This window comes from Lethenteron reissneri, chromosome 24 (assembly GCF_015708825.2).
Source record: "Lethenteron reissneri isolate LAM-NWPU_2019-01 chromosome 24, ASM1570882v1, whole genome shotgun sequence".
NCBI classification, from domain to species: domain Eukaryota; kingdom Metazoa; phylum Chordata; class Hyperoartia; order Petromyzontiformes; family Petromyzontidae; genus Lethenteron; species Lethenteron reissneri.
Window position 1 is genome coordinate 3,428,558 of NC_083802.1, and position 12,274 is coordinate 3,440,831.

Genomic DNA, 12,274 nt, shown 5'->3' on the forward strand with positions numbered 1-12,274 from the left:
AAAAGGTGAAATAAATTCAACATACGTACACCTGATGCATGCGGGCGCATCTTTCCCAGTGAAGAGATTCAAACCATTATTGTTTTGATCAAAGCTGAGCGAGTTGCCCTAAAGGTCGTCTCCATATGCTTCACGTGTTCAGCAATAACTTCAGAGAAGGCCCTTATGAAACGTGACGAAACTCGCCAAATACTAGATGCGTGTACAGTAAATGCAATCTAGATCTGAAATTTTCGTGACTGCGGGGATCCATACACTTTGGTTCTTTCGGTAAAGTCACGGTAGGTATTTTATACCTACGTGACTTTAACCGAAAGAACCAAAGAGTAGTAAATGCAATATTTTTTAAACATGTCGTTGATCAAGCTTAAAATTTTAATTAAATATAGCAACTTTTGATATATATTGATATATATAGCTCAGGTGTTTCATTACATTAGCAGGTACCATTGGCCCATGGCAAGAATGTCATTCATTAGCGGGCGAGAGCTTGCGCTGCACAGACGCCTGAGTGAGTTGCCCACGGGCTCCCCTGTGAGCACGCTGGTCATGCAAATGTAGACGAGAGAGAGGTAAATAGTCAGAGCTTTGCAATCACTATAATGGAGGCTATAACATTGACTGAGACTTAAAATAGCATTTGATTTCGTAGAATTCCGTGTGGATACTTGAAGCGGGAAGCACCCAAGTGTGACACGCGTTTATTCTTAGGGTTTAATTGTAGGTGAGTGGCTCTGCCGGTTCTTTATAGAGCTCATTTAAATACTATTATCAGACCTGCTGCTGTTTTAAAGATAACATTATAAATGCCTTGTGATGTAATATTCAAGATTGGTAGGCTGTTGTCATTGCACAGCTGAAAATCTGATGTCTGAAAATAACTTCCCACAAAAATTTCGGGGGAATCTGTTACGATGTGGGAAGATGCGGCTCAAGGTGAGGTTGAAGGATGTTCCTTCAATACTCTTGTCACAATTGGAGCACAGCATGCCACTCCATCTAGGATAGTGACTGCTTATTCCATGATGTCAAAGATAGGAGGGCAATTAGAGGCTTTTCGTGAGTCACCTTACAGGCTTTTATGCAGAACAGGTGAGGCAATGAGGCCCTGGGTCATACATAATTTGCTGTTTGCTATTATTGACATCAGTCACTGCAAAGGCAACTATTCATTTTGCAAGGCATAGTTTTTATGTTTAACATGAGAAACAAACACAATGTGACGAATCTCATTCTTTTTGGAGTCGCAGTGCCTTTAACGTACATTCACGTGTTTATCCTGCCAGAATATTTTTTATTGCTTGATTTGTGTAGCTTCCTAGGAAACGTCAAAGGTTCTATACTATTATAGTAAAAAAAATATGTGCAGGTTTTTACTATTTTCTCCGAATTATAAGGCTTTCCAGAAAGTAAAACCACACCGCAAATGTTTAGCCGTTCATCAATAAATGTATAAAAACCTGGTCACACACAGACACACTTATAAGACGCATACCCCAGCCTTTGCTTTTATATATAGGGTGGGAAAAAGGTGCATCTTATAATCCAGAGAATAAGGTATTATTCAAATGAGTTCATAAGCACACTAGAAATTCTTTTTCCTCATTTCTCTTGGCGATGTCACGGAGCGGAGCAATTAGCCGTGATCCCTTATGGAAGGTGCGTTTTATTTTTGCGGAACCATAATGAACGCAGCTTCAGAGCCGGGGTGGTTAGTCATTGCATCAGTAATTATGAGCAGGACAAAGGTCATGTAGAACACAACTGGATGATGAAAGGCAATGTACCAATTTTCCGGCAGAGATACATGTTTAACCCGGTGCATATTACCTGCGATGACAAGAATAGAACAGAAACGTGGACACTGCCAATGAAAATGGAACAAAAATCTGACAAATGCAGAAACAGGCGAGAAAAGGAGCATGTTTGGAATTACATTTACAGCCAGAAAGAGGAGTGCCCGAATCAGAGACAGTACCCAATGTTACAGATATCATTTCAGTGGCCTTGAGTAAATCACCTCCGTGTGTCAATGGTCAAGACTCACGACGAGTTGGCAGTTAAAGAGGGAACACGCCGCCGCAGTGGCGAGATGTTAACTACCTCGCCTGGATGGCAGGAGGTCGTAGGTTCGTACTTGCCCCTGACACCTGTATATTGGAGTTTGCGGCGTCTCTCTCCCTGTGGTCATGTACATTATTCTCCGTGTCCTCCGGTTTTTCCCTCCAGATTTGTAAACATGCATTTCGAGAGTATTTGGATGTTATACATCTCTACACGATAAGCCACTTTTTTTAGCTATCATTGGTGGCCAGGTCGCTTCTGAAAAAGAGCTATGTAGCTCAGTGGGTCCTTACCTGGTATAACATACAAAATATAGTTCAGTTTAGGAAACCATTTGCCATGGAGACGGAGTGATGATATCAGCTCGTAAGTGGGCTCTTGAAGGATTCTGGCATTGAGACTGCAAGGGATGATGATAACGGCGCCAGGTCTTCATCCAACATGGGTCATGATGAGTTGATGATGAGTTACTGTTGTATGTGTTGGAATTATGAAATTTTGATGAAAATAATAAAAATTAATAATTTTCCGAAAAATGCGCAATTCGCATTAATTATGATAGTGTGTGTATTAATACGCATAAATTATGATAATGCATGTGATTATATGCATAAATTATGATAATCACGGAGATAATCGTAGTAATTTATGCGGAGGCTTGCGATTATGTTAATGTGTGCAGTTATGATAATTTGCTTAGTTTCGTTTATCCAGAGTTATCAATCAGGATAACACGATTATCATAGATTCATTTACCGATTATCCTAGTGTGTGTTATAATATTTTAGGTCTCCATTTTCATATCTCATCGCAGGATACAGCTCTTATGAATAAGATGGTTTTGCATGGACTTGGAAAGAACACTCAATATGCTTCTGTGATAACAATTTTATTCTAACAAACACGTGACATTCTATCATGCAGGTCAAACATGCTTCAATAATTCATGGGCAAGATTATGCAATTAACTAATATGAACGACAAAACTTATGCAGTTGCGAAATTATGCAATTATGCAATATGAATAACGAAAACTCTTATGCATTTGACTAAAATGAATGAATAAACACTTATGCATTTGTGAAATTATGCAATTATGCAATATGAATAACGAAACTCTTATGCATTTGACTAAAATGAATGACTAAACACTTATGCATTGAACGAACTGAATGACTAAAAACACTTCTATCAATTGTAACCTCTACTTTTCCTACCAGGCATCTCATTGGTTCGCCCATGTATCGATCACAATCGGCGACTGGTCGAGTTTGAAAACAAGCATGACACACTTCCTATGGCGGTAATGTAGCACTTATTATACCCAAGAGACGAAAGTATATGTCAATAGATTAATCGGCAAGTATAAAAGTCCTCTTAACGGAATGTTTGATACAATGGTGGGTGAGGGCGTGTGGGCGCGAGAGCGAATCTGGCTCTGTTTTAATTAACTCTTCGGCGAGACTCTGGGACAAAGGAAACTGGTTTGACAAGATTTCCTCTGTCTCCTTGAATCTGTATGTGGGGAGTGATACGACCTCTGCTTTCTGTGCGAGCGGCAGCTGAGACTTTCTCCGCTGTGAGGTGAGCGGCGGCGCTCGTTCAGAAGACTTTGACTCTTTTTCTCCACGGCGGGATGAGAGTCGGTTTTGGTTGATGCTGGTCGATCTGGGTGTCGCTCGTTGTTGCTCGTTGTCGCACGGTGGCGCAAGGTGTCGCACGGTGTCGCACGGTGGCGCACGGTGGCGCAAGGTGGCGCAAGGTGGCGCACGGTGGCGCAAGGTGGCGCACGGTGGCGCAAGGTGGCGCACGTTGGCGCTCGTTCAGCGATCTCCGCCTTTCCTGCGGGTTGTTCGCTGGTCGTCACTCTGACGAGGAGCGATGCTTCGTTCGTGGCAGGGTGGACGTTGGCGTCTTTGTTGGCTTCACTCGCAACTCGGCGACTCAGAGTAGCGATTCTTCTCAGGTGGTGCAGACCTCGGCTTGCCCTGGAGATCTCTGGTGGGCCTTAGCCCGGAGACGAGATGGGCTCAGAGCCCTGGCGATCTGCTGGTGGAGCCAAAGCCCTGGCGACGAGGTGGCCCTCGTGGCCCGGATGGTCTGTGATGGGGGCCAGAGCCCCTGACGATCTGTGTTGTATGGATTTTCCTTCGGTTTATATCGGAAAATTCCACTCGGCTTCCCGAGTTGTTCAAAAGCTGTGTCATAAAACCTTCCTGTGGGGGTGGACCATCTGCGTCCGTGTGTTTCGCGTGCGTGTTTGTCCGTGTGTTTCGCGTGCGTGTTTGTCCGTGTGTTTATTAGCTTTGAAGACACAGCTGTGTGTGTCGTTCTGGAAGAAAGGGGTGGGGGTGGGGGCCTCGTGTCGGCTGCTTCAGAAGTTATCCATTAGCCAGACCGATGATTCGCGTCGAGTTATAAAAAAAAACATTCGAATCCATGTTTTGTTACTGAATAATATTTGTCGCGAAAACCTACGCGTTAAGAGAGCTTAATTATTCCCTCCCTTGCTCTGGGATCACATCCTTTGTCTCACACAGCTTAAGTTGGTTTGGTTTGGAAGTTGAAATGCGACTTATTTGCTGCTTGGTTATGCCGAAACCGTGTTCACGATGTTTCATCGTGACCCGATCTCCCATGGAAATGTCATTTCCTGGCTTGTGCAATTTTTGCTGTCCGTGTTGTGGGAAGACAAAGGCGGTTGTTTCCACGGTGGGAGCACCCGGCGTATGCTTATTTATTCGAAGGCGTGTGTTAATTTCCTTTGAGCCCTTGCCCCAACTTTTATGGGTGTCATTTCCTGGCTTGGTGCCTGTGTGTCGTGATCCTCTCGGAAAGACAAAGGCGGCCGTGTTGCTCGCTTCCCATGGGTGTTGTGTTTGGTTAATTTTGAGAGCCTTCTCCGCCCTTGATTTCTCTTCTACTTTAATTCCGTACTTATTATTTGACTTCTTGTGATTATTTGATCTGATATCCCGGCTAGGAATTTTGTTTTGGAGCGAAATCGATGCCATAATTATTCTTTGATGCTTCGGCCCGGCCGTGTAGATATTCTTTAAAGGTAAATAATGTCAGTATTTTATTAACAATGATGGGTCGCGATTCTGGTGCAGATTGTCGTCTGGTTTTCAATTGGAGTGAGGATGGATACTGTTTGCTTAATCTTTATGGTTAAGTTGGTAACTTGTGTATTTAACATGGTTCAAAGACCCATCTGTGCTTTTTGTCGTCGATGCTGTTTCTTTGTTAAGAATATAATTATCTCTTCCTCCGTGTCTCCTGGTTCTGCAACCCCCCGCCTGCAATTCCCCCCCTCCCTTGTTCCTCTTGTGTGAATTTAGGGGAGTTTTTATTACCTTATTGCCCCCCTTTCATGTCCTCTTTCCTTTGAAATGAGGTATGCGCGCATCTGTGGAAGTGTGGGGGCCTCTGTGGAAGTGTGGGGGCGTGTTCGTTCCCACGTGGCCGCGTCTATTAAAAAAACGATATTATCTATGTTGGCAGAATAATTCTTAAAAAAATATATAAAAAGGGGGTACATACACAACAGTACCCACCCCCCGTAGGTTTGGGTTTTCTCCAGATACTGCGGTTTTCTACAACACCTAAAACTCAATGGAATGATGTAATGCATTCTGCAATGTAAGGGATTCTTGAAATCGTATCACAATTGATAAGTATCGCATCAAAAAACCCGATTCGGATTGGATGCATACAATTGTGGACCAGATCCGTTTATTTTTTCGTAAAATACACCTCAACTGAACAACTGAGCAATTCCAGTACATAACTCATGGCCATATGTCTAACGGCAAGACAAACTTTGGCTTCTGCGTTCGGGTAAGAGAAGATGGACCACTGGGTATTTTACTCAACAGAAGGGGGAAAACACCTTAGACGGTAGCGGATAAAGACGGAGGAAATAGAGCAACGAATTGAACAGCAAATATCAAAGACAGAAAGATCACAGCTGCTAGCCCTGGTTGAGAGGAAGGGATCCAACAAGAACAGCAACAACGATGGATCATCATCTGAGGAAATTGCGTCTGACTGAAAAAAATATATAGTTTGTTTGCCATATTTTGAAAAGGGTGCACTCTCTTTGAAACTGATTTTATGTGATCCTTTACAACATTTGTTTTTCTGTAAGCCACCCATAAAAGTTGCAAATTCATCAGCTTTCCACTCCAGAGCAAAACAATACATGACAAAGCAATATTTCGTTTCAGAAATAAGACTTCAAGCCAAAACACGCACATGGTTCAGCAACTGCACGGAGCTGCTGACGATCTAGGCATTGTGTAATGTTATTAGTTGCAGACCCAGATGCCTGGTGAGCGTCATGTTGGCTGATCTGAATGGCCTTAATACACTTAGTTTTTTTATATTGCTCCATTATTGAGTTAAAAGGGTACACGTTTTCTCCCTCCACCTAGTTGTTTTGTAAAAGGCACACGTATTATCCATTACCAATGCATTGCAAAAAAAATGTGCAATGTTAAACAGCGCTTTTAAAATAGCATTACTCAACATGGCTGCAATTATTCTGTATAATCGATTCAAAGCATGGATAAACATAAACATAAACACGAATAAGCATTGTACTGTATCACTGTTGTAAAGCGTTAATGCCATACATATATCTTGGCTCAAATGAGCGTTATGGCTTTGCTGTTTTCCCGTTTCTAGCACTGAGCCATCAGTGATCATTCCATGTGGCTGATGGTGGGGCCAGTCTTCCCATAGGACAGCCGCTGTTAGATGGTGGTGCTCATTCTAAAGACCTCCCGCATGGATGATGGGCTGAGTTGAATATGCGGTGTTCTGAATTGCAAAAATCCAACATTTTAAATCCTGAATTTATCCCTGTATATTTGTCACTATTTAATGCCGAGCACAATTTAAATTAATGTATGAGGAGTCAACGATGGTCGTCACTGAATTCCTCTTACACTGATAGGTCGACTGCGCCTCAAATGAGTACCTGGTGCTGTGTGTAGTAAACATCATTACTGGGAAGACAAAGACGGTCGAGCGTGGTACTTGCCACCCACCCCCTTGTGTACTGTGCTGGCCTTCATAGGTGCTCGCTAACAGCACTTTCCCCCAAAAGTCTATTAATGCTTTTAGGGGAAGCTTTGTCTTTGTTACACCAATAACAATATTTAAAGTGTCATTGAGTCGGTAACTTACATATTTGAGTAAAACGTTTTGTCAGTGTACTGTAATTAAGTAAAACATAAAAATTAGGGGGCTTTTGCAAAGAAGTTAAAAGTGTTTCCCGCAGAGACAGTTGTGTAAACGATGTAATGTCTCGGTTATTAACGGTTATTAATGTTGGAAGGTCCACATGATGAGGCACTTGTCAAGGTGAATGTATAAAATACATTTGTTCTTGATGTATTATACGTGTCAGCATTTAACAGTACTATGCTTCAGAGGAGAGAAGCATTATATATAAGGTAGTTTATTTCGTAAGGAGAGAAACACTAGATATAAGATAGTTTATTTCGTAATACTATTTGAAAGTTTATAATTCAACACGGAAGGGAATTGCACGAACCAATCAGCTATTGGTTAAGATTGTATCATTGCGTTTTGTTTAACTGATGTCTTTTGTGTTGTCAAACTTTTTTTTTTACGTGAGCTCGGCATAAAGTGTTTAATTAAATGCAGTTCCTGCAGTGATGTCACCACTGATTAATGCTTTTATCTTCGAACAGAAACAAGCCTCCCCGCTGCACCTGGCAGTTCAAAACAATTACCCCATCATTGTGACCTTCTTGGTGGAAGCAGAGGCCAATATTAATTTGGTTGACTGTGTAAGTTTAAGTTGATTGTGATATTTAATGACCTTGTCCCCTGCTCACATCCCTGACCTCATTTTTTCCCGTCTTCCCAATACCGCATTCTCTCTCATGTTGACTCACGCTTATCGCTTCCTCTCATGCTTTCATCTCAAACTCAGGGATATTTTTTTGTTTCGTCCAGTAAATACAGATGATCTCGTTGCTATCTCATACCATCACACGAAATGTTTAACGTAATTATATTTGGATATTTTTTTATGTTTTTTGTAGAACGATCACATTTAACAATTGTATTAGTATTAATTATGTCGCTGTGTTTTTTCTGGTTTTACACATCTTTGGGTTACCATGAGTAATTTAACGTGGAAATTATTTCTACTATGTTTTACATTAGCCATTTAGTGCAAATTTCAATAAGCTAAGCAAGGCAACACCTTTATAAAATGCGTTTTTTTTCACAGCTCAATACAACTTTGTATATTCAGATACAATGTAAAGTCCTGCGCATACCTTTAATCGTGATGTGCCTGCTGTACAGGTAGTCGGTTTAATAACACGTGATATTGTATCTATTAAAGGTGTAACCGTGCCCCTTGTAATGAATATGCTTGGATAAAAAATATCACTTATAACGTATTGCTGTAATAATTATTCTCTAAGTGCACAGTACTTATTGCTGTAATAATCCAAGATAAATATATTGTCTCCATATTTCAGTGAGAGGACCAGCGTCTGTATATTGGGATAGTACAGCAAGATGGATACACTGCAAAATCCCATTTTTTTCATGCCCAAATTTACTAAGACCCCGTCTATTTTTGGGCTCGGATAGATAAGATAATTCTGTTGGTGGATATTTGATAGAAAACTCAATTCGAACAGCACAATAAATCTATTTTGAGAGGCAGTTGTATTTAGATGCTTTGTACATTCAAACTGCATTTTATTGTACGATATCGAATCAGTGCATGCGATTAATATTCTTGTTTTTGTTATTTCAATTGTTTTGGATAATAGAGGAATCAGACAGCCCTGCACATTGCAGCAGAAACTGGCTTCCAGGAATCGGCAGACTTACTGTTGGCTGCTGGGACTGACTTGGCGGTATTAGACAAGGTAAGGTGACACTCAAGAGACACTACTGACTACTTCATTGATACAAACACCAAGCTGGTGTCAAAATTGTCAATGGGGGAGGGGCTCACCTGTAGTCTGAAATTTCCTCACCCCCAAACATCTAGACTGCTGACTCCCTGCCTCTGTTTAAGTCCAGGGCTCAAGAGGTTCATCTTCTACTTCATTTATGACCGTCTCCTATGAGTCGACTATATAAAAAAAAAGATCTCTCCAACTTTTATGGTTATCACAAAGTACATAACCCACTTTTTGTGCAGCATCTTCAGCTGCAGTTAGATGCAAATTGTAATGTCATTTTGTGGCACGACAAAAAATAATGATTATAACCTTGAGACCAATTCCAGTTTTGACTTGGGGTGCCACGGTGGCAAGATGACAACTACCTCGCCTGGTATACTGGAGGTCACGGGTTTGATCCTGACGCTGACGCCTGTATATTTAAAGTTTTCATGTTCTCCCCGTGGTCACGTTGATATCTCTGAGTCCTTCCGTTTTTCCTTCCACATTCTCTAAACATGCGTTTAGAGAATGTGACTGCAATACATTTACACGTGATAAGCCACTTCGTTGGGCTATCATTTGTGGCCAGGTTGGTTATGGAAAAGAGCTATATAACCCAGTGGACCTTACCTGGTAAAATAAACATAGTTTAGGCTTGAACTGTATTTTAATTTCAGATTATCTCTCATTTTATTCAACTTTTTTTCGTATACTATTGGTTATGTCTATTACAGTTAACAACGCTTACAATTGTAAGGGGGGGAAACGATCAGCAGAAAAACCTGCCTATGGTGCTTCTTGGTAAGGTGAACCATAGCATTTACAAATAAGTTTCAAATTGCCAAAGCACACCCAGAATTAAAGAGGTGTTCATTTCATGATGTGCACTGTTCTAGATTAAACGACGTGCATGGATCGATGGTCAGGTCTTACAAAACAAAAAAGGTTACTGGCATTGGGTATATACTCGGAATGTCGTATAAGAGCTTTGTATAATGTTCCCTTAGTTATTTGAAGAATAGTTCTGCATTTTGATCTTGTTGTTATGCAATCTCTTGACCCTAAAATACCATCCGGTCATCTAAATAATCGAATTGTCATAGCATTGTTGAGAGGTGCTTATTTTGTACCAACCACATGAAATGCTTTCAGGAATCTGTCAAATGTGGCTTGAATGCAAGCCAAGTCTGCTGGCATCCTTTTCACATCATTCAGAGAATCCCCCAGGGATCCATTAAAGTGAATCCAACCAATCAGGGGCCATGGGCTCAATGGCCTTGATGTAATAACATATCCGTGTCCTCGTACTAAGAGCCGAAGGAATATGGAATCGGCACATATAGTGGGCCAGTGTGTGTGTCTTTGTCCTTCTGATCGACCTCTTTCGCTCACTATGCGTTTCTTCTGCCGATGTCTCTTCCTCACTTCTTTCACTGTGTTGTAAGTATGCACGTTGAACTTCTTTCACACCGCACTAAGGTGCGGGGGAAGGACAACAAACTAAGCACAATAAGCAATTCTAAGGAAATTAGTTTTCTATTTAGAGTGTTCTCTCTGTGCTCCTGCCTTATCGCCCATATTTTTTTCTATCTCCTCTCTCGCACAATAATGTAACTCCAGTCTGCTACCTCTGAAAAATGAGTTACACTTTGTTATTTAAAGCCCAAATTTAATCTTGGGCCTGTTGACTATCTTTTTAGCTGGCAGGGTTGTTATACTCACAGCGCTGGGGAATGTATAATTCCATGCATGGGAACGCCCATATTGGCAAAGCGATGCTCTTAATTAATTAAAAGGTCCACCAGCTTTAACTCAAGTGATTTTAATTTGGAATGGTGTGAGGACATACCCTTTGCTATGTCTCAGGCAGCTTGTTGGTCACAAAACTTGCCGAGTCAGTCTCCTGCTGGCTGATGTGTCCAATATCTGCGTTTTTTTACTCCCCGATATGTTAAATGTGTCTACATACGTGGCCTCTCGATGAATCCTCAGACAGCAATCCAACTGGTTGATTGAAGGGGACAAGACGCAACACCATTAGCGTTCACCTACCACCCATCAAATCCTGATACTGTACGAAAAAATATATCGTCCATAACTTACATATTTTGAACTACCGCACACTAACCATTTTCAAATCACAACTTCTCTCCGCATGTACACAATTCTGTGCAATACATCATTGTCAATAGTGTAGCAGGTGCCTGTCTTTTTCACTGGGGGGAGGGGGGGAAGAAACAGCACTTGTACCTCCAGAAAAACCAACACAAATTGTAACATCACATGTCGTGTTCCCTTCTTTAGGCACATTGGCCCTGTTGCTTTTCATGATCAACTTGAAATCAGTTAGCTCTGTGGAAATTAACTCCTGTTAATGGGTAAATAAGCATGAATTTCCCTCAAGAATTGTGAACTTATCTGCTTATTGAATAAAAATCTGCCACCGATAATGGTGGGTTCTTAGAAATAGTCACGACCAGGTTTTTTTGCTGTAAGCACGGGACAGTGAGCGGTGCTCGTGCCGCTACAGTTCTCTGCTGTGAGTACAATGTCTTTAAAACAACAACGCTATGCCTCTCTAAATAAAATTAACGCTAACCGCAAGCACATTCCGAGATTCAGCGGTGAACAGGACCCACCCTGCAAATTACAGACGTCTCGAAACAGGAAAGGGTTAATAGTAGTTAATAGTGAATTGGCACGTTTTGTTCACGTGACAAACCTTCATTAATAATTGGCTGTGTCGGGTGGTGGGTTCACGACACATTTATATTTCTGCGATCGAACCCAAAAACCTTGATTTTGACCAGTTCTGAAAATAATTTTACCGCGTTATTGTTTCATATTGAAATGCCATTCTTGTCCACATTGTTTCTTTCAGCAAAAGAAGAGCTGCCTGGAGGTGGCAGCCAGGGCTAACCAGGTCAACCTGGTGGACATGATCATCAAAGCCGATCGCTACTTCACTCGCAGAAAGGTAAAACATGCAATCTTTAGTTTCCTGCTTGGAGATAACACTTTTGCACTTTATTGAATTTATATTTGCAATGGGGAGAGCTTTGGTGCAGTGGGTTCGCTCAAAGCCATATGAACCCGGAGATTTGACCGCTATTCTCGGCCACGGCTAACATGAGTGATATTTGAACCAATCTTGGGCCCCCCTTCACTGATCAGCACAAACCCCATCTAGAACCCACAGCAGGGAGGAGGTATTCATTCTGCAGTGGCATAAAACGGAGTTGACAAGTATTATGTTACTATTG

General features: G+C 41.5%; 1 protein-coding gene across 1 annotated transcript in view; it reads left to right on the forward strand.

Annotated features, from left to right (window-relative positions):
* LOC133346427 (ankyrin repeat and death domain-containing protein 1A-like) overlaps positions 1-12,274 on the forward strand; it is a 43,665-nt gene that overhangs the window by 25,154 nt on the left and 6,237 nt on the right. Inside the window, exons 10-12 of the mRNA XM_061557991.1 lie at positions 7,788-7,886; positions 8,892-8,990; positions 11,893-11,988. Coding sequence (XP_061413975.1) covers positions 7,788-7,886; positions 8,892-8,990; positions 11,893-11,988 — 294 coding nt within the window. The remainder of the gene's footprint in view (positions 1-7,787; positions 7,887-8,891; positions 8,991-11,892; positions 11,989-12,274) is intronic.